The sequence below is a fragment of the Gavialis gangeticus genome, unplaced genomic scaffold (genome assembly GCF_001723915.1).
Source record: "Gavialis gangeticus isolate Ggan-Ray unplaced genomic scaffold, GavGan_comp1, whole genome shotgun sequence".
Classification (NCBI taxonomy): domain Eukaryota; kingdom Metazoa; phylum Chordata; order Crocodylia; family Gavialidae; genus Gavialis; species Gavialis gangeticus.
Genome location: NW_017729034.1, coordinates 71879089 through 71900826, shown reverse-complemented (window position 1 = coordinate 71900826; position 21738 = coordinate 71879089). Strand labels below are relative to the sequence as shown.

Here is a 21738-nt window from a genome sequence, read left to right as displayed (position 1 = left end):
AAAAGGCTGAGGGGGGCCTGTTACAAACTAGTCAGAGGGGACCAGCAGGCATTGGGGAAGTCCCTGTTCCCCCGAGCACTGCCAGGAGTGACCAGGAATAACGGTCACAAGCTGGCAGAGGGTAGGTTTAGGTTAGACATCAGGAGGCGCTACTTCACGGTCAGGGAGGCTAGGATCTGGAACCAACTTCCAAGAGAAGTGGTGCTGGCTCCTACCCTGGGGGTGTTTAAGAGGAGGCTAGATGTATACCTTGGTGGGGTCGTTTGACCCCAGTACTCTTTCCTGCCATGGCAGGGGGTCAGACTAGATGATCTACTCAGGTCCCTTCCAACCCTAGAAACTATGAAACTATGGATAGTGGATGGATATGACAAGTCAGCTGGAGAGGTAGTAGTCTTCAGCTGCCCAATCCATTTTTTTTGTAGCTGTCACATGATTTTGATGGAAGAGAGTATTGCAGATCCTGAGTTGAGAATATCCTTGGTGATATAGTTCAGATATGTGACAGTTTTACCCTTATTCAGTTCTTAGTGAATAATGCTGTCATTTTGTTTCCCCCCTCTATTTAATAATAATATCTTGCTCTGATATGACTCTTTTCATCAGTAACCATCATAGTGTTTTTATGTCTGCTCAGATATGTTCCATTTACCATGCTCCTTCTTGACAAAGTGTTTATATATTAGCTTCATTCCTCTTTTAAAACATGCTTAATAACATTAAAAGAGAGATTTCTCTTATCTCATCTTCAGGGGAGTCTTAAAATATAAGAGCTGCTTGGAAATTCCAAAGCAAACAGGCACAAGTTTGTTGCAGTTCACACTGTAAATCTCTTTGGCTAACTACAAGATACTTGTACCTGCCACCTAGAGTCTTTACTTACTGGTCTGGTTTGTTCCTGCTGATGGAGGGGGACAGAAGGGTAAAGAAGGCATGAACAATAATTATTTTAAACCACTTGTTTGTTTCCTCAAGCCTCAGTCAGGCTTAGGTTCCATCTACATCTTGATGTGAATTAGAGCAGCTGTAACAGGCTCTACCAGGTCTGCGGCTGAGAGTATCAGTGCACTGAACCATGCAAAATTATAAGGCAGGCAGCAAAGAGCCTTTGGGTCAGCTGTATATACTTGGCAAATGACTGTCTTCACACTAGCAGTATTACCCAGGGGGAGCTCTGCTAGCCCTGTGCCCCTCAATATTGTCTTTTATATTTGCAGAATGGCGCTTGGGACCCTACACGGCTGTGTCCACTAAGCCTGATTCTTCAGCTGCTTTGCTGTTTATGTTCATACCCATGCAAAGTGGGTGTAATGTGCTTCCAGCTCAGAATGGTAAGGGTTTGACACCTACTTTGCATAGGTATAAGGGAGGCCACAAGACCAGGAGAGTCAGGACTATTGGAACTAAGTTCTGGTTTCACCGGTCCCACTTTAAGTTAAGAACAACCTTGGGTGTTAGGTACCCCCAGTGTGAGAATGGTGTCAGGGAGAAAAGCATCATGACTACAGCAGGTTAGAAGCTTATTCTAACGGCATTTCTTTACAGACTCCTCCTCAAGAAGGAATTATGTAGGGTTTGCAGTATTATTGGGAAGCTACTGCATTACTTGACCTGAGACATGCATCCATTTCCTTATGCCAAATTAGCCAGGCAGTTATGGAAAAGAACCAGCACTTTGAGAAGACGTTGTAATTTTATGCTTACATGAAAAATATAAATGCCCCGCCACTATCTCCCTATACAGTTTGGATGCCTTTGCCCATTTTCTTTCTTTTCTTTCGTTGCCAAGGATTGCTGATAACTGTGTTTAAAAAATCCAGAGTGCTACAAAGTGGGGAAAAATAACCCACAATCTGAGTAATGTCTAGGGAAAGCACAGCAAGCAGAGTCAGATTTGTAAAGTAGGTTCATGTGATTGGGGTGCATCTCATGATTAGGCTCAACTGGCCGGGATCTTGCCTCATTATCTAGTGGTTTGTTGTGAAATTGTGTAAGTTTTTTAAAACGAAACAGATGAAGCTTTTTCTTGAAGTCCCTTTCATATTATTTATCTGGAAAGTGACTCTGCTTGTTTGCTGGGTATTTCTTTAAATTTGTTTTGTTGCTTATGAAATCTGGGATTATCAGTCCTTTAGAGATGGAAATTCTCTACTAACAGGTTCAATACGGTACAGGCAGCAGCAGTGCAGGTTTCTCTACACTGTCTCAGCAGGATGCCTCAGTCCTTCTTTGGAGAGGTCAACCTTAAAATCCTTAGGCCAAATCAATCCTGGTATGTCTGCTGAGCCTGCCATATTAATCTCAAAATGGAAAGACCTTTTTCGTGATGTCCCTAGCTACCTATTTGGCACCATTGTCCTAACTATTGCTGAGAGAGATAGCTGTGTTAATCTGAAGTCAGGCAGAAGGCAGAGGAGAGATGTACTTTACAAACTAACTGAATCGGAGATGCATAAGCTTGTCAGCAAGAGCTCACTTCATCAGGTGTCATCAGATGAAGTGAGCTCTTGCTGGCAGAAGCTTATGCATCTCTGATTCAGTTAGTCTACACGGTACATCTCTTCCCTGCTTTCTACTGCAGAGAGAATAATGAAGCAGCAGCTTCATGAAATCCGTTCATAACTAAGGAGTTTTGATTGACTATTTGCTATTAGCAGGCTCACATTTTTCACTGCTTGTAAATATTCAGGCAAATGAAAATGCCGGTGAGCCCTGAACGTTTCATCACTTTGCAGCAGATGTGAATTATTCTTCATCTGCTATTTGTTTTTTATTTCCTGGGCTTCTCCTAAAAATTTAATCATTCACTGAGGAAGCAGAAATGACATTGCAGAGCCAATCACATGGTGCAAACTGGGAATAGTTAGGGACCTGAATAGTAAATAGGTGCAGTAAGCCTCACACACAGTCACAAAACTGCTCATGAATCAAACTTTTTGGTGAATATACATGAACAACAAGCACATTTGCAGGAGTTTGGAGTGGTTCTGTGAACTAAAAGCCTAAAGTCCGTCACATTCTTTCTTGAATGAATTATTCACCCAGCCCTAAGTGAAATGAAGGCTTTTTCCATACATCACTGATAAAACATCAGTTCCTCGCACAACCTGGAGCAGGGGTGGGCAAAATGGTGGATCTGACTGGTGGCTAAACTCCGTTTCCCAACAGCCTCTGCCTGCGTGGCTCCTGGGTAGAGACCCTGGGAGCATGGGGCCGTAACAGCACAGGGCTGTGACAACACAGGGCCACATGTCCAGTGAGCTCCATGGAGACTAGCCGGGAGCCATATGGTTAGGGCACACGGCTGGGAAGAGAGCTGCTCTGGGGCCAAGATCTTGGGGCAGTGACAGTGTGGGGCCACAGCACAGCTGCAATCCACATCCTGCGCTCCCCTGCCTGTAGAGCCCATGCTCATCATGGGGCGTGTGGACACCAGGTGGCGGCTCTGCCCAGCCCCCAGCCCCCTGCTGTCACTGCCCCAAGATCCCAGGGTCTTCCTGAGCCTGTCCACCTGTCTCAGTCCTGGTCATGGCTGCTATCTGGCTGCGCATCCTGCCTGTGCAGGTCCCACCCCTGGCAGTAGGTGCAGGGCAGATGAGCCGGGGTGCCCAGGCAGCAGGTTGGGTCCAGTGGCAGTAGCCAGGAAGAGCTGCTGCCACAGAGGCTGCTGGAAAATGGAGTTCACCATGGGCTTGATTTGGTCTGTGGGCCAGACTTTACCCACCCCTAACCTAGGTACAGACATTCAAAAATCCCAAGACAGAATCAATCCCAGTTATGTGGTTTTCTGTAAGTTTAGATCACTACCAAACAAAACATTCATTCACACTTTGGTGCTGGACATCTTAAACTGGGTTCCACTACTTTTAAACCAGGCTACATGTGCTGAACTTCTGTCCTGTTATGAGTCAGGACAAGTTTTGTGTGCCAAACTTCTGTTCCATTATGGGCATAGACTCGTTTCCGATCACTTATACCAGTAAAAGTGTAATGTTGGTACCTGGCCAGGGAGTTGAAGCTATTTGTTTGCATGTTTCCCATGCAGGGTGATTACAGAACAAACATTTCAGAAGTGAATTTAGGGCTTGGCAGAGCTCAGGAAGAACACAGAGGAAGCCTGCAGCTGTGCTATGTATTTCATCGAGAATGCAAATGAGGATTTTTCGGTGACTGCCACTCACATTTATGCACTGCGGGCTCCAGTCACAAAACACTGTGCATTGTTTGTATTCGCAAAATCCAGATTTTCTGCCCTGCTTCTCTCTCATTACATCTCAGCCTCCTAGCCAGGGACTTTCCTAACCAGAGAATGACCCATTGTTGGTACAGAGCCAGTAAAGCTCAGACACTGGGGATTCCTTGGTCAGGAGGTAGCCCCTGTCTTAGAAAGGACACCAGTTAGATTCCAGACAGTGCCTTCTCTGCAGCATCTAGCAGGAGGTGGGCATAGCAGAGAATCTGTCCCAATGTACATAAAAGTTTATAGAATCACGGAGAAAAAGGGCTGAAAGGAAACTGAGGAGGTTTTCTTGTCCAGCCCCTTCCTCAAGGCAGGATCATCCCTGTATCAAACCATAGCCAAATGTTTATCTAACCTGCTCTAAAAATCTCCCAGTGATGGAAATTCCAGAACCTCTTTTGCTAATCTGTTCCAGCGCTTAGCCACGCTCATAGTTAGAAAGTCCTTCCTGAAATTTCCCTTGTTGCAGTTTATGACTGTTAGGCTGCATCCACAAAAGCAAGGGCATGCATTTGCAGCAGCACAAATTTGTGCGGCTGCTTTTATGTTGCAGTGCATGCCCCTGCTTGTGCGGTTTGCAGTGGGACACATTGTCCTGCTGCTGCATCTGCTGCAGGGTGGCGAGAGGTGGCTGGGGCACAGGGTGCCTCAATTCAGGGCTAGTTGGCAGGCAGCCTCCATGCTGAGGCACCTTGTACCCTATCTAGCGGGGGAGTGGCATGGGGAGACAGGGGAGCAGGCTGCCCAAGGGCTAGCTAGTCTATCATCATTTTCTTTATAACCACCTTTCAGGTATTTGAAAAATATCAAATTCTCCTAGGTCTTCTCTTCTCCAGACTAAATAATATCAGTTCTTTCAATCTTTTGTAAGTCATGTTTCCTAGACCATTAATTATTTTTGTTCTTCCCTTCTGGACTCTTTCCTATTTGTCTATATCTTTCTTTAAGTATGGTGCTCTAACCTGGATGCAATACTCCATGTGAGTACTTCCCTTGATTTGCAGGTGAAGCTCAGCTGCTATCACATGACTTTGGGTGCATCTACCATTGTAATAGGTTAAAACTGGATACATATGTGTACTTCTCCCAATACCTTTTAAAACCATCAGTGATTGAGTAGAGCTGTGTATTTTTGTGTCAGAAAAGGTGACACGTATTGCGCTCCAAGTTACTCCACATATCTTTGTCAGCTTTTAAAGACTCATTGGCAAATAAATCAGAAATCATAACACGTGTGGTTCAATCATATACCCCATTATGTCCTTTCACATGATAATGTGCATGTCAATAACACACATAATAAATCAGTTCTATTTCTCTTAGACACATCACTACATTAGTCATCTAATATGTCTGATATTGCAGTCAATGGCAGGAAATATGTTAAAGATATCTCCAAAAAGTGAAAAGCACTTATTAACTTGAAACAACACAAAGCCATATGCAATCATTCACCAGATGACAAAAATTTTTCATAATTCAAATTCCAATAGATTGTTGGGTGTGATTGGAATTTTCTTTTCACTCATTGCTCAATCTTCGCATTATTTGATTAATGGATTCTTGGCTGGATTTTTCGTGTTTTGGCTGATAAATGGAAGCATGCTAAAACCTGATGTCAACATTTCTGGATAAAATATAATTGAATAGTTAGCAAAATGTTATTGTCCTATAGAAAATTATGCAAATAACTGAAATTTGTGAATAATGTATATGCAATAAAGCAGAATCTACTGCAGCACTTCTTGATGTTAGCCCAGTTTAGAAATACTATGGAAAGTGCATCTTGTAGTATTCTGGAACTTCCGCTTCCAGTTTTGAATAAAACCAAAGAGCGCATCCTGATGAGCATGCACATGCAGTTTGTGGTGCCTCAAATCTGTCTGAGATGCCACAAACCACATGTGGTGCATGTGCACCCTTTTACTGTGCTGTTATTTAGGAGCATGATGGGTTTTTTTGACACTGGGAAATTCTGGTGTAAAAAAAAACCTGCTGCTAAAAAAAGCAGTGCGGTGCAACGCACATGATGGCAGAGTAGCCTGCCAGAAAGAGTCTGGCTGTGGGCCTTGCTGCCGGCAGCTGGCTTGGCACTGCCGCTGCCCTGGGAGGCCTTCAGGACCTAAGGTAAGGCTGATGGGGCTAGCACAAATACTGGTCCCAGGCTCCCGTACCCCACCTGGAGGGCACATGCAGGGGCATGCCCAGGGACAAATAGCAGCAGCATAAATATGTGCCACTGCTATTTTTGTCTCATGGGAAACAGGTGCCCCTCTACATGTGCACTTGTTGGGACACACTTAAAGAGTGCAGTTATGTGTGAAGAGAAGATCCTAGAGGTGAATTTCTTCTAACCTTGGTACCTGAATCTCCCAAATCTATAGATGGTTTGGATTAGATCTGAGTTTTCTGGGTAGGGAAATCTCATAGAGAAAAAAAAGTACGTAAACCAGGAATTTAGGAACTGCCAAACATAGTCAGAGCAGTGCTTCTAGTCCATTTTCCTATCTCCCACAGAGCCTGATGCCAGATGTCTCAGCAGGAACTGAAACAAGTAGTTATGAAATATGCTCTTAGTACAGGAGGATCCTTTCTGCCATCTAGATCCTGCCACCTGGACTGGCTGTATTTAACCTTCAAAAGTGTTGCATTTGAGTTTGGGTGGAGATTTGTTTGGATACTTTTCTCAGCAGAAGTAGCATGGCTAGCCCTAGTAAGAATCTACTCAAAATACAGTTTCTCTATTGCTAAGATATCATCTTCTGTCCTTGTGCAAAGAGGATGATATATGTGCAGCTCTTTTACATTAGCTACTCACAGAAGATTTGTGACGGTGTCATGTTTGAACAAAAGGAGGCAGCAGAGGAAAACGACCCTCCTTTTGCCTTCTCTGGAAGACTTGAAGCTTTCTGGATCACTTGGTCCTCTGAATTATAGTTCTGTTTTGCAGTAGGATGATACTCTGTGGGTGCATTTACACGAGACGCTTTACTGTGCAGTAGACGAATCTACTGCACAGTAAAGTGTTAGTGTCTGTCTGATGGGAAATACCTGATGGGAAATTTATTCATACATGCACAGCATTTACTGCACAGTAAATTAGGCTAATGCATGGTTTCCAGTACCAAGAAATATAGTGTAGTAGCTACAGTGCAGTAGCGCATGTGTAGACAGGTGACTGGGAGCAAATTGGTCTTGGTCTAGACAGCAGAGGTGGGAGGGAAGTATCCCACTTGTGGGGCAGTTCTCTCGAGCCCTGTGCTGAGCTGACCTCACCCCGCTTGGCATGGCGCTGGCAGAAAGCTGCCCCAGAAGTGGGACAGCTCTCCCCTTTCCCTGAGCCCAGGCCTGACTCATGCTCCCTGCCAGCCTGGGGCTGGGACGTGGGGGAGCCTGGAGTCCCCCCTGGTTGCTGCAGGGGGACACAGCAGGGCTGGAGCAGCCCTGACTTGAACTGTTCCTGATGGGAGCATGTGTAGATGTGTTCCTGGCCACATATTAATGAACCTTAGGGTACTGCACAGTAACCTCAATGCGCATTAGTTATATGTGTAGGCACACCCTGTAGTAGCACTGTCAGATACCACTGGTAATTTTTTAAATAAACCATACTTGTCCAGTTTTTTACTGTTAGTTACAAGTGTGAAGCCTATTAGCTTGGCTGCTTAATGTGTCCATATATAGCAAAAAGCCACTGTGCTCTTAAGGGTGTCTAACAAAGGAAACTAGATGTGTTTTGCTGTTGCTTTTTTATGATGCATAAATAAATCTGTAATTTTTTTTAGCATGTTCATATTATTATCTAAATTATTTTCTTTTCAGATTCTATTGACAACTGAAGAACTAGAAGCAAGATGGCATAATTTGTCTCAAGGAAGTGAAATTGGAGCAACTGAAAAGGCAAATGCTTTTTCTTCAGATTTCTGGTTCTGTTAAACACATTTCTCAGATCTCCAGTTACAATTATATTAAAAAAGAGGAAGACAAAACTTAAAGTTCCTGATATATGAAAGGTTATAACATAAGCGGGAAGAACTCCCTACTTCCTAAAGAAGGAGAAAGAAATATCAGTGAAGGTATAAGCTGAATTCTTCTCCATTGCACTTTACATTTAAGAATTTCACTTAAATGCACTGTCTGGAAATTATCTGATGGGAAAAGTATCTCATACAATAATCAAAACTTGTTTAATTGCCCCAAACAACAGAAATAAAAAGCACATAGATACAGACTATGCTGAAGAGAAATCAGAGAGAACTAACACTAGATTGCTTTTTTGTCTTTTCTTTTTCAATCAATTCCTTGACAAGTCACTTATTCACAGCAGAAATGAATAGTATTGATGGGAAACAGAAGCAGCACTTTGCCTATTACTAATGCCAATTTTGCAAACAAGATTGAATCTGTGTGTAGGATCTGTTATTTCCCGAGCCCTCAGCTTGATAAATTAAATTCCACATGAGTAATCTGAGACATGCTAACCTGATGGCGAGCAATCTTGTTAAAATGTAGGAGGAAAGTGAAAAGTCAAACCACAGTGGTGGGCTTCCTGTCCACTGAACAAATCCGAGATCTTTTTTGACTTGGTTCAAGTGGGAGGTGCACACTTGCAATGCTGCCATTCAGGGTCTGATAGTGTTTGTTTTGTAAAACCTGTATTTTTTCCCAGAACTTAGAGCTTCACAGTCAATCTATTCTTTTTGGTACAACAATTTCAGCTCAAGAAAGGATATCTGTCACAATAAGGGTGAAGAAAAGAGTTACCATTTTATTTTATTTTAAAAGAGAGAAAATTAAGTAAAATGAATATAATAAAGTTCCTCATTTTGGTTATTCTCCCTCCTTCTCCTAACTTTGCAGTGAAACACATAGGCATTCTGATCTGTTATGCTACAAATCAGGAGTAAGTCCTGGAGTCATGCTACAACTTATACTTCCTAGAGTTGCAGGTTCAAAACCTGATTTGATATAAGTTTTCACATTTCTGAGCTAGCTAAATGGAAGTTTGCACACTTTTGCTGTCTGAAAGATGAGGTCTTTTTCTGTCTTGTGTGCATAATAAGGGCCATATTGCACTTTATGAAGAGGTATCAGTTTGTCTTAACAGTTTACTTGATCCAAATGAAAACCATGCATACCCAAAGACTTGCGGGGGGTGGGGGCAGCATGCTCCCTGGCAGACCCAGAAGTGGACCGGAAGTGTTTCTGGTCCACTTTCAGGTCTGCTGCCAAGCATGCTGGGGGACCCCCTGCGCTTCTGTGGGACTCTGCATCTGTCCAAGCACTGCAGCGTTCACAGCCCCTGCTATCTAGAGGTATGTAGAAAAAACATTTAAAGCTGTGTCTATGTCCAAATCGCCAAATCTGTTCAAATCAATTCAGAGAGATTAAAGGGTCCTCTGATTCGATTCAGATTTGGAGATTTGGCTACTGAATCAGGCTGAATCTCCACCGAATCAAATCAGGGACCAAAGTACCCTTCGCACGGCCCTAATAAGTACCTCATGTGGGCTCTCGTCCACATAGATCTTGGTAATGAGTCAGTTCAGTGAGAGAAGTGGTACTCTGGGGGTGTCCCATGGTTTCAATATCAGAAATTTAGGAAAGTGGACCTACACATAAAGTTTCATCCTGATCTAATTGAAGTCAATGGGAGTGTTGCCATTAATTTCACTGGGAATTCTGCCTTTGAGCAGAGAGAGATAGGTAGTCTTGTTAGTCTGAAGTCAAGCAGTAGGCAGGGTAGGTAGATTTGATCTCTAATTTAATTAGTCTATAAGGTACAACCTTACCTTGTTTTATAACAATCCTGCCCCTGTCTCTGTGGTTTTGGAGGCCTTTGAACCAGTACCTCTGTGCAGGGTGAGAAAAGGAAAGGAGAGGATGTGGGAAATTAGGGGAAGCCCTGCAGGAAATGCAGTGTTCCTTCAGGCAAATTCAGGGCCATCCCCTGCATGCTGTCATTGCCTGTTTGTATGTCTAGATGTCAGCGTAAGGTGCAGGGCCACAGAGCCAGAAGGTCTTGTCACCATGGACTGTTCTCATCCTTCGGGGTTCACTAGGGACCTGAGGTACATTCCCAGTGCCTGATCCAATTTCCTTGTCTCGAGGCTGGTTATGAGGGGTTGAATTTAATTCTTAATATATGTGTGATCTCTATCAAACGTATCCTCACACACCAAAAAACAAAAACAAACCCAAACCCCACAAACCCTCAGGAAACTAGGGAATGTCACACTTCAGAACACGTGCTAAATGCCTGCTAAGCTTCAGAAAGTAACATTTCTTTCTAGTGTTATAAAGGAACTGTTTTGGTCTGTTGGGCAAATATGCTACTAAAAGTCCCTAGATAACCCAGTTTATTTATAGATTAGATTACAAAAATAATCTGTTTTAGAATGACAACATCCCTGGGACAGTAAATGCTCTGTAAAACTTTACTTAATGCCAGTGTGATGGTATGCCCTAAAAGGCCCTACAGGCATCTTCCCTGAATAGGCTCAACTCTGCCTAATTTTAGCGTTCCAACGTTTTGTGAGGGGAAGGAGGAAATATAGACTATGCAATTTGCAGAGCAATGACTCCAAAGAAGCTCTCAGCATTGCAAACATATGGCCAGAAATGACCATCTGGGTCATCCAGTAAATCTCTTATGTTCACAGACAACCATGTAAGAGACCTTAAGATTCACAAGAACATCTACTGCAGCCCCTCCATCCACAAAGCACTCCTACAGCAACACCTTATAAGGTTTAGGGGCTCTAGTACAAAATGATAAAAGTCTGAAAATTGATGGTGTGCCACAGAATGAGAACAGAAGCTGAGGGCACCATCGTTGCTTTGGGTCCTAGAAATGGTAGGGAATTTATGTGAAATATGCCCAGAAGATTTGGGAAACAGACTAGGCTCCACTTTATGGATGAAGGAAAGATGCCCCATTGTCCTTACCACTCTGACCCATATGAGAATCCCTTCTTGATACCATTTTATCTCAGGCAGATAAAATACATGTTTAATAGTGGTCATAGAGGGACTCCTTCAGGGTGGTTGTAGAGGGACTCTTTCAGGCCAGAGCTGTCCACAGGACACCTCCATCGGTATCATCTTGAGTGATTAAGTTTCAAAGTCCCATGTAAAATAAGGAAGGATAGATTTCTCACACATTTGCTTCTATAACAGCATGAAGGGATCTAGCTTAAGACAGAGAATGGTATAGTAATTAGAGACTCCATTGTATTGGCTTAAACGCAGACTTCCAGCGGGACATCTGGATGAAGATAAAAGATTGAGATTAGAACACTGATATTCAAGGACTGATTCATATGGGAATTTAAATTACTTTTCTTCAAGGTGACTGTACATATTTTTTGACTCATTCTTCTGAAACAGTTGTCTTTTGTATAGGAACTTGAAAACATATCAGATCACTAATTTGAAAGCCAGTGACTCATATCCAAATATCCAATTAATAGCACCCCAAATTAAAGATTTCCTGTGTTCTGTGAACAGCTTTGTTTATGCCTACCTGGAAAATTGCCATGTCAATGCTATGACTATTACAAGGCTGAGTTTTACAACTGAGATTTCATCTAAAAAACTTATCCTGAATTATGTTGTTATCATGATTAGTATTCATGATCATGTCTATTATAGGTGTATCTAAGGACCAAGCACAATCAGGGCCCCATTATTTTTGGCCTTGTACAGATTTAGGGTAAGAAATAGTCCTTGCTCAAAGAGATTACAATGTCAACAGACAAGAAGAATACAGAGTGGAGGGAAGGGTATTAATAGCTTAGGTTAAATCCAATTTTTTTTACCTTTTCCCAGGGGAAATATTTTTTATAACCTAACACTGGGCATCTTTCAGGACTATGGCACTTTCTTCAATTTAAAAAAATGTTGTCATGCTTCCATGTAGTGTGAGGCAGCCTGGTGGTAATTACACTGAATTTATCCGCTTAGAATCAAAAGTATGAAGATGCTGAGGGAAAAAGATCTGTTTAATTCACCTTTCAAAACAAACTCCAGTCTGAAGCTTTCTGGGAAAAAAAGATTTATGTTTCAAAAAAGGTAAATGAATGCAAAATGTTTTCACTGAAAGTTTTCAATTTTTAGGAACTGAAAACTGCTTTCCCCACCCTTAACTAACCACTTTTTTCCACAACAATTTCTATTTATTGGAAACTCAATTTGTCATAATTAAAAAAAATATTGTTGAAAATATTTGAATATCTCTACTGAGGACCCTAAGCATTTTTAAAAGTGTGTCCTTTGAGTAGGTAACAGTAAAGCATAGAAACGTACAAGTTTTCCTCAGATTTAACCTAATCTAGTATTGGTGTGTGATTCACCTGATTTGTTTCAGCAGAAAAGGAGGCAGTGCATTAGCATTCACACCTGTGGTTCATTCACCAAGGGCTCCAAATAGCTTAACAAATTTCACTTTCAGCTTGACTTTCTACTCACTGCAATGAACTCTGAGAAATCCCCACAAACACTAGCTGGAAGCAAGACTACAATTGGTTAAGTGTAGGATTTCCCCCTTTTTTGTTTATAACTGACTGGGAGTTTCTTGTTTTCTTTCAAAAATAAAGGTAGGGGTTTTTACAGTTTATTTTTAGCAAAATTATTGGAATAACCAATATATAAGAACTAAAGAAATTAATTTTACTCTGTATTCACCGAACACAGTTAACATAAACCTTTCTCTCTTGCAATGTTAAGTTTATTCCCGTCAGCCCAGAGGAGATTACTTGTCATTGGATTTATGGGAGAGTTTAGCACAGGTTCTTTCAGGACTAAACCTTCAGGTGTAAAGTTTAATTCATAGTAGTCAAATATTCCTCTGTGCTTGGAGGAAAAGGAGTAGCATTTGATCCTTCCTATGACTTTGATTAGATTAATTAACTGCACCCTAAGATAGTACTGTTGGGGACAGTACTATCTTGTGGCACAATTACATACTGCACCAAAGTGCATGTGTAGATGGTGACTGGGACTGGCTGGGGCGTGAGGGTGCAAACATGAGGGGGCTGCCTGATGCCCAGCCCTGCACTTTAGCTTCCTTTTGCCCCAGACAGCACCTCTGCTGCCTGACACCAGCACCTGGAGCTTGGGGATGACCCCTGTGTCCTCTGCTAGCTGGGGGCTGCTCTGCCCTGGCTCCCACTGCTGCGGTCATGGGCACAGTGCTTGCATGTGCACCCTAGACAGCATCGATTTGAGCAACTGTGCATGCCATTAAGACACTGTGATAAACTGGTGCAAATTGCCCTGGAGTTTATCACAGTGCCTTAATGGCACTTGTAGATGCATGCTGGATGTGTTTAATCACTTTTGGAAATTTATTTACTTTATCTTGCTTTTGATGCATGCAGACTGTGTGCTAGAGTGACATCTGAGTATAAATTTTGGGCCTGGCCCTGAAAAGTTACTCAAGTGGCAGTGCAGTGAAGTCAGTGGGAGCCTGTCTGAATCAGGGCTGCAACATCCATGGATGCCAAACAGAAAACATGTATCCCTTATAATTTTGTTTTAGAGAAATGTAGAACAACTTAGAATCATGCATTCACATGTAAAAGTCAGTGAGGGAATATTAGATCATCTAGTCTGGCCTCCTGCTTACACAGGCCAAAGAACTGTATCCAATTATTTTGGTACTGAGCGCAATAACTTGTGCTGGGCTACTGTATATCCTGTATTTTCTGGCTAAAACCTTTCCTCCTGAAAGGCAAACTTGGTTTGAAGACACCAAGAGCCAAAGAATCCACCATATCCTGTGGCAGTTTGTTTCAGTAGTTAATTACCCTCACTTTTGAAAATGTGTCTTATTTATAGTTTGAATTCACCTCACTTTAATGTTTAGCCATTGGTTTCTGCCAGATTAAAGAACAGTTTAGTGCCCTGCGTTTTCTCCCCAAGATCCTACTCATATGCCATCATCAAGTCAATTCTTGATATTCTTTTGATAAACTAGACAGATTAAGCTATTTTCATTTCTTGCAGCAAGGCATGAAACTTTCCATGCCTTAAATAATTTTTGTGGCTGTTTTCTGTTCTCTCTAATTTTGCTTTTTAGCAGGCATGTGCCAGAAGATAGTATTCCAGTAAAATCACCTCCTGTGTTCTACACTTATGGAAGGGAACACACTAGTCCTTTTTGTCACAGCATTGCACTGAGAGCTCGTGTTCACTTTGGCTAGCTATGCCCCTTATATCAGGACAATAGGTAATAGACACATTTAAAATAACACAACAATAGCTAGTGTTCAATATTTTCTTGTTTAATTAAAGGGAGCTTTGTGCTTGTCAGGAACACACCTCGTGGTATGGTTATACCTTCACAGGAACTCCAGGAAACATTGTGTCTCTACTTAGCCAAATGAGTCAAGAATTGTGATCAAAGTGCCTATTATTGTCAGGCTGTGACAGCTGCATCTCTTTGTCTGAGACCAACTCTTCTGGCTGGAAGTGATGGGAGTATTTTGGTGCAATCTTTTATCCTCAGCAAACACATCTACACATTATGGCACATTAAGTTAGTATCTGTTACTACAGGTACTAAACCTAATGTGCTGTTAATGGCACTACTGCACAGTAGCACTAGTGCACATTTTATAGGCGGTGCTAATGTGCAGTAGATGGATTCTACTGTGCATTAGCACAGTTTTTGCCTGCTGTGCTAATCCGTGGTAGAATTAGTCTACTGCACTTGTAGCATCCTGTGTAGGCACATACGGCCTACCTGGAACTACCTGACTCCTGATCGGGTCCAGCTGTGCTAGACTGCACCCTTGGCTGCAGGCAACTGAGCTTTAAGCTTTAAGTTCAGTACTCTTAGGACATGTCTACAGCATGGTGGCAGAGAGCTAAGCCAAGGCAATAAATCCCACCTACCTGCTCCTGCTCTCTGTGCATCAGCTTTAGAAATGAGGGCATGAGTATAACTGGGGAGTGGCCCTTGCACTAGAGACCTGGGCCTCCAGCATTCTTAGCATTTCAAACACAGTGGGCGTGTCTACACATGCGCTTTAATGTGTAGTAGCCTATTTTACTGTGTGTTAAAGTGTCCTGTAAATAAACATGCAATTACACAATGCACAGTAAAATAGGCTACAGCACATTAAGTGTCACTTAAAAAATGTGCACTTTCAATACTGCACATTAGGGCAGCCTAATGAACATTTATTTAGTACTTTACATTAGGAGAAACTCATTAATGCACATGTAAATGTGCCCAGTGTTGATTGTTGTGGTGGTGAGACTGCACTCTTGGCCACTCGGGTAAGAAGTATGCAGGGCAGTGTGGTACCTGATAGAGAAACATTCGCTTCAGTGTAGATAAGTGTAAAGTCTTGCACCTGGACAAAAATAACCTGACCTATACCTATACTATGATGGGCTCTACATTAGGTTTTACCACACAGGAAAGAGATCTTGGAATCATTGTGGGCAGTTCACTAAAAGCATCAGCTTACTGCTCAGCAGTCATCAGAAAAGCAAAAAATATTAGGGATTATTAAGACTGAAATTGTATACAAAATGGAAAGTATCATTATGCCCCTTTATAAATCTATGATGCATCCGCACCTTGAACACTGTGTCCAGTTCTGTTCCCCACACCTGAAAAAGGATATAGAAGAACTAGAGAAGGGCAACAAGGATGAATAGTGGTATGGAGGGGTTTTCATATGAAGAGAGATGAAAGACTTTAGAAAAGAGATGCTTGCGGGGAGAAACAATGAGGGTTTACAAAATACTATATGGTCAAAAGAGAGTAAATAGAGATTTATTATTTACTTTCTCTCACAATACAAGAACTAGGGGATCACAAAATGAAAGGTAGTACGTTTAATGCTAACAAAAGGAAGTTCTTTTTCACACAGCATGAAATTGAAATGTGGAACTTGTTACCACAAGATATTGTGGAAGTAGACAGTTTAGTAAGATTCAAAAAGGGGTTGGGCAAATTCGTGGAGGAAAGATACATCAGTAGCTATTGAATGTGGGAGTTAGGGATGCAGCCTCTGAATCAGAACTGCCTAGACTTTAAATGCTGGAGGCTGCAGGTGAAAGAGGAACAGTGGAAAAAACCCTGGTCAAACCCAGTTCACTTCTTTTCAGCTTCTGCTCACTGCCAATGTGTGACACAGGACACTGCAGGATGGACCTTATAATCTGCCCCAATAAAAGTCAGTTCTTATGTTCTTTTATAGGCTACCACCTACTTTGGTATAAGATCTGATGAAGTCGGTGGTGGCCTATGAAAGCTTATACTTCTCTAAACAAGGTCCAGTGATTTTCAACCAGGGTGCTTTGATATTGTTTCAGGGGTGCTTGTAGGGTATCACTGAATGTTAGCACTGTGAGTTGTGCAAGCATGATTCACAAGAAAAACCCAGAGTTTTCAGACAGGAATCTATAATGTTAGAAAATATTCTGACCTGTTGTGTGCTTTCTGAGTTCTTTGCAACAGAAGAATTTCTTTAGTATTTTTCTGGAGTAAAAAAAGAGTGACAACTAAAAGCTGGCATTTTCTGAGGAGTCTACTGAGGGCTGCCCTGGGTCTAAAAAGGTCGAGAATCATTGAGTTGTTCTACAAGGTGTCATACCCTTCCCTTCTGCCTAGCTTCAGACTAACATGGCTAATTACTTTTCTCTATCCAAGAAGTATGTCAACTGTTCAGTGAGTGCTTCACAAGTCAAGCTGTACTTGGTCTCTGACTGCCTTTTGGCCTTCTCTCCCTGCTCCCACCCTGGTTCCTGTTTCTGCCCAGTCTTCAATTCTTCATTACTGACCCTGGCTTCTGGCTCCTGGTTTCAGTCACTGGCTCTCAACACCTGGCTCCGACTGCCCTGCTTCTAACTCTTAGGGTTATGCTTGACTCTGTTTTCTGGCTTGGGGTTCTTGTTCCTGCCCTGCAGATATGTAAACTAGCCCTAACCATCAGAGGAGACTTGCCATTGCTCTGATTCTCAACACACTTTCTCTCATCTCCTCCCTTTTCCTGTCTCTTCAGAGGAAGCTAGATGTCATAGCAGCAGTGGACTCATGTAATTCTTGTCTCCTCTGTGAATCCAAGCACCTGAGCCCTTACTACCTTCTGTGTGTGCACACATTGTACAGTATAAGATGGAGCACATAGAAATAAAGCATCATTTGGATAAATAACATTTCTGAGAAACAGGGTGGCTTCCAGTGTATTTGATATGCAGGGGTGGACTGGGACATGGCCTCATTTTGGATTACTTCTTTTGGTCACTAGGGCTTTGCACAAAAAAGGTTTCATGGTATTTTTATGGGTTACATTGCTCAATAAGAAACAGATGCTGTGACTTTGGCTTAATTTCCCCCCTCCTAAACTGTGGGGAACTTTGCTTCATTTTGAATTATAGAAATTTGACTTTGTTTTTCAGGCTGCTCCTGATTTTTATTTGCTTACGTTAACTCCATCTGAAATAGCTTTTCTCCCTAGGGGTGATAAATGTAGTGTAGGCATGCTATATTCTTCTTATTTCCAAATGATTGCCCACCAAATCCTAACTTTCCACAAAGGATCTGAAAGATGTGTCATCATAACTGCTGTAGTCTTTAAAACCAGCAGCATTGCTTTGGACTGCACTATATTGGTCTTTACTCTAAGTTATTCTGGTATCAATTTGGTAAAACCTTTGAGGCAATTCAGTGGAGTTATGCTGCAGTTAGTCTAGTACGGCCCAAGACTACATAATTAAGCCCTTTCCCAACACTTAATTCTCATAACCTGACCCCCATAGATCAGTCCTATGCTCTGTGAGAAGGTCCAGGGAGGTCACTGGAATAATGTCCTGGTCCGTGTGACTGACACAGAAGCAGACTGTCCTTCCCTATTTATGAAAATGTAGCAGTGACCGTAGTGGGCACTTGACTGATAGAAGCTGAAGTAAGGATGTAAGAACTTGTCCAGTGGTGTTTCATCTCAGGTGAGTGCTGCAGATGAGGGGAGAGAAATTTGATTTTATATGCTTACTTGAACTTGGCAATAATAAGTGAATCACTGAAGAGGAATAGGTGTTTCTCCGTTGTCTTCAGGCTTTGTGTCAGCTGTACACACTCATTCAGAATCAGCTCTGAATCTTCACTTGTTAGGCCCAGCACAAAAGGACATTGCTCGATGGGTATTGCACAAACCTGGCTGTCCCTGGAAAACAAAGAGGAATAAAACATTAACCTTCTCCTATCTAAATATGATAGGACCAGATGAGAATATTGGTCCCCCTGCTCACTTACCTGGACAAGGGTGGGGTCATAGTCTGGATTATTAATCGAGGTCTAGTTTGGGCACAGAGTAATGATTACACACCAGGGCTAGAGGAGGCAATGTGGGAATTTATTTCTCACTGAGCGCATCTATATATGTGCATTTACTGCGCAGTACAGGCATGCATCTACATATGTATGCCTGTACTGCACAGTAAATATGGTGAATTACACCAACTTGAGCATAAATTTGATACCTGTATCATGCAGCTATCAAATTTACGCCTGACTAATTACTCCACAGTAATGCATGTGTAGATGTCTTACTGCACAATAATACTGTGTGTGGACTGACTTGGGACTAACTTTAGTCTCAAGTTAGTCCACACACAGTGTTAATGTGTTTTAACACCTGCAAGTGTAGATGCCAGACTATTCCTGCTTCCTGAAGTCCAAATGCTTATCTTTACTATCCTATCACACTGAACTGATTTAACTTGTGTTTACATTTAACGACAAGAATATCTTTATGATCTTGGAACTTAAGATTGTGACACACTAAAGGTATGACTACAATGCAGAGCAGTGTAGAGGCCCCTGAGCCAGCTTTAAACTAGCTACCATATTTTCTCACATACAGCACAAGGTATATCCATCCACACCTTGTTTCTGAAAGGCAGCCTCAAGAAACAAATTTTCCTTGTAGAAACTGAGTAGTCACAGCTACAGAGCTGAGCCTACTGCCAGCCTACACACCAGATGGAGTTTGCAGCTGAAATATTGCCCCAGAAAATATTAAATCGGTGCTGCCAACCCAGCGTTGTATGTAAGTTGCTTCTGTCCATGGTTTTCTTTGAAGGGTAGCAACTATGGGTGAAATTTTCAAACTGCTCTGTACTCTACTGTCTCAATCCTGTCCCCATAGGGAGCAGAAGGCCAGGGCTAATGGGGCTTAGCCCCCCCAAACTTTTTGCAGCAACTAGCGACAGCAGCAGTACCATGGTGCTGCTGTTTCACAGCGCCCAGTGCTACTCGGTGTGCAGCTGCTCTTCTGCTGCTACATATAGCACCAGCACACTCTGGCCTGGTAACAGCCCTGTGGGGGGAGGGGTGGGGGTCAGGTGGGGATCAGCTCCTTTAAATAATATTTCCCCCCACTGCTTATGCTTGCTCCCTGTAGCAGGACACTAAGGTGCCTGCTACTCTCAGAGCAGAGGCACAGGTATGGGTTGCTAGGGCAACCACTGGGGAGTCAGCTGACAGGAAGGGGCAGGGCCTGGCACATATAAAACCCAGGAGTGAGGCCAGAAGGCCAGTTCTCCGCTAGCAGCCAAGGGAGAAGGAGCTCTGACGGAGCAAGCAGAGTAGAGAAGCCTGACGGCACGAGCAGCTTCTGTTCCCGGATACAGGGTGGAGAATTCCCTGGAAGGGATTTGAATGATGGTTAGCCAGACGGCTTAGATTTTATGTTATAGCCCAGGGGCTTGAGTTTTCTGTTCGTAGTTTTATAAAACTGGAGGACTGGGTGAGGCTATTAGGGGTTGGAGGAGGCCTCATAGGGGCTCCATGGTAACGTGGGAACCCCGGTGCCAGAGAGGGCACGGCATTTTGGGGTGCACTGGCCCCAGCCCCAGAGTGCGAGGGGGCAGCGAGAAGCCCCAGAGCGCGAGGGGGTGGCAAGAAGCCCCAGAGCACAAGGAAGGCACGGAACGAGACAGGGTGGTGGAAGCCCAGGGAAGTCAAGGAGAGGGCCAAATTACAGCAAGGTCCAGGTCAAAACCACGTCAGTACCATCTGCGAGGCTTGGGCTGCAGTGTAGGGGAGGAAAAGGAGCCGCAGATAGCGCCCCCTGGCACCAGGGCAAATAAAATGGGCAGCCTCCCACTAATTACATTTATTAATTAATCAATTAAGATCAAGGCATGGCAGATGAGTAAGCAGGCGGTTGGCCCATAACAGGAGGGTGGAGTCACCAATAGAAAGACTCTAGTAGAGGTACTCCTGTCACGCTCCCCCAGGCACTAACTTCTGTCTAGGACTGATGATCCATTTCCTGCTCACTAATATAAAGCTGTTCAGCACTAAACACTCTACTCACTGAATATACAGCACAGAAACAAAATAGATCTGAAATGTTTGGATCTTGTAGTTCTTGGCCAAATTTCAAAATGGCCATTACATCTACCTGTTGGCAGACCACTGGTAGTTTCAGCAGAGCAATGTGTCAAAAACCCATTGCAGTATTCCAAGGCCATAGTTTTTTATCCTGTTCCATGGGCATGCAGGGATGAAGTCAGGAAGGCCAAAGCTCAATTGGAGTTGCAGCTAGGTATGTGAAAGGTAACAATGAAGGGTTTCTATAAGTATGTTGGTAGGAAGAGGAGAATCAGCCAAACTGTGGGTCCCTTACTGAATGGGGGAGGCAACCTTGTGACAGAGGGTGCAGAAAAGGCTGAAGTGATCAATGCCTTTCTTGCCTCAGTCTTCACAGGCAAGGTCAGCTGCCAGACAACAGCACCAGGCAGCACAGTTTGGGGAGGAGGTAGGAAGCCCTCAGTGGTGAAAGAACAGGTTAGGGACTATTTAGAAAAGTTGGACATGTAGAAGTCCCCAGGGCTGGATGGGATGCACCTGTGGGTGCTGCGGGAGTTGGCTGATATGATTACAGAGTCTTTTGACATCATTGAAAACTCATGGCAATCAGGAGAGGTCCCAGATGATTGGAAAAGAGCAAACATAATTCCTATATTTAAGAATTTCCGTGGAAAAAATCATGGACCAGATCCTCAAGTAATCCATTTCTAAACACTTGGAGGAGAAAAAGGTGATTAGGAACCATCAGCATGGATTCACCAGGGGCAAGTCATGCCTGACCAACCTGATTGCCTTCTACCATGAGAAAACTGGCTTTGTGGATGCACAGAGAGCAGTGGATGTAGTGTACCTTCATTTTAGCAAGGCTTTTGATACAGTCTCCTACAACATACTTGCAGGCAAGCTAAGGAAGTATGGGCTGGATGAACGGACCATAAGGTAGATAGAAAACTGGTTGGAGCATCGGGCTCAGAGAGTAGTAATCAATGGCTTGATGTATAGCTAGCAGCCAGTATCAAGTGAAGTGCCCCAGGGATCAGTCCTGGGGCTAGTTTTGTTCAATGTCTTTATCAGTGACCTGGAAGATGGCATAGAGTGCACCCTCAGCAAGTTTGCAGATGACACCAAGCTGGGGGGAGTAGTAGATGCACTAGAGGGTAGG

General features: G+C 43.1%; 1 protein-coding gene across 1 annotated transcript in view; it reads right to left on the bottom strand.

Moving 5' to 3' along the window:
- The window catches only part of TAGAP (T-cell activation RhoGTPase activating protein), a 129441-nt gene that overhangs the window by 48163 nt on the left and 59540 nt on the right, over positions 1–21738 (bottom strand). Inside the window, exon 3 of the mRNA XM_019527353.1 lies at positions 18253–18423. Within this exon, the coding sequence (XP_019382898.1) occupies positions 18253–18423 (171 nt within the window). The remainder of the gene's footprint in view (positions 1–18252; positions 18424–21738) is intronic.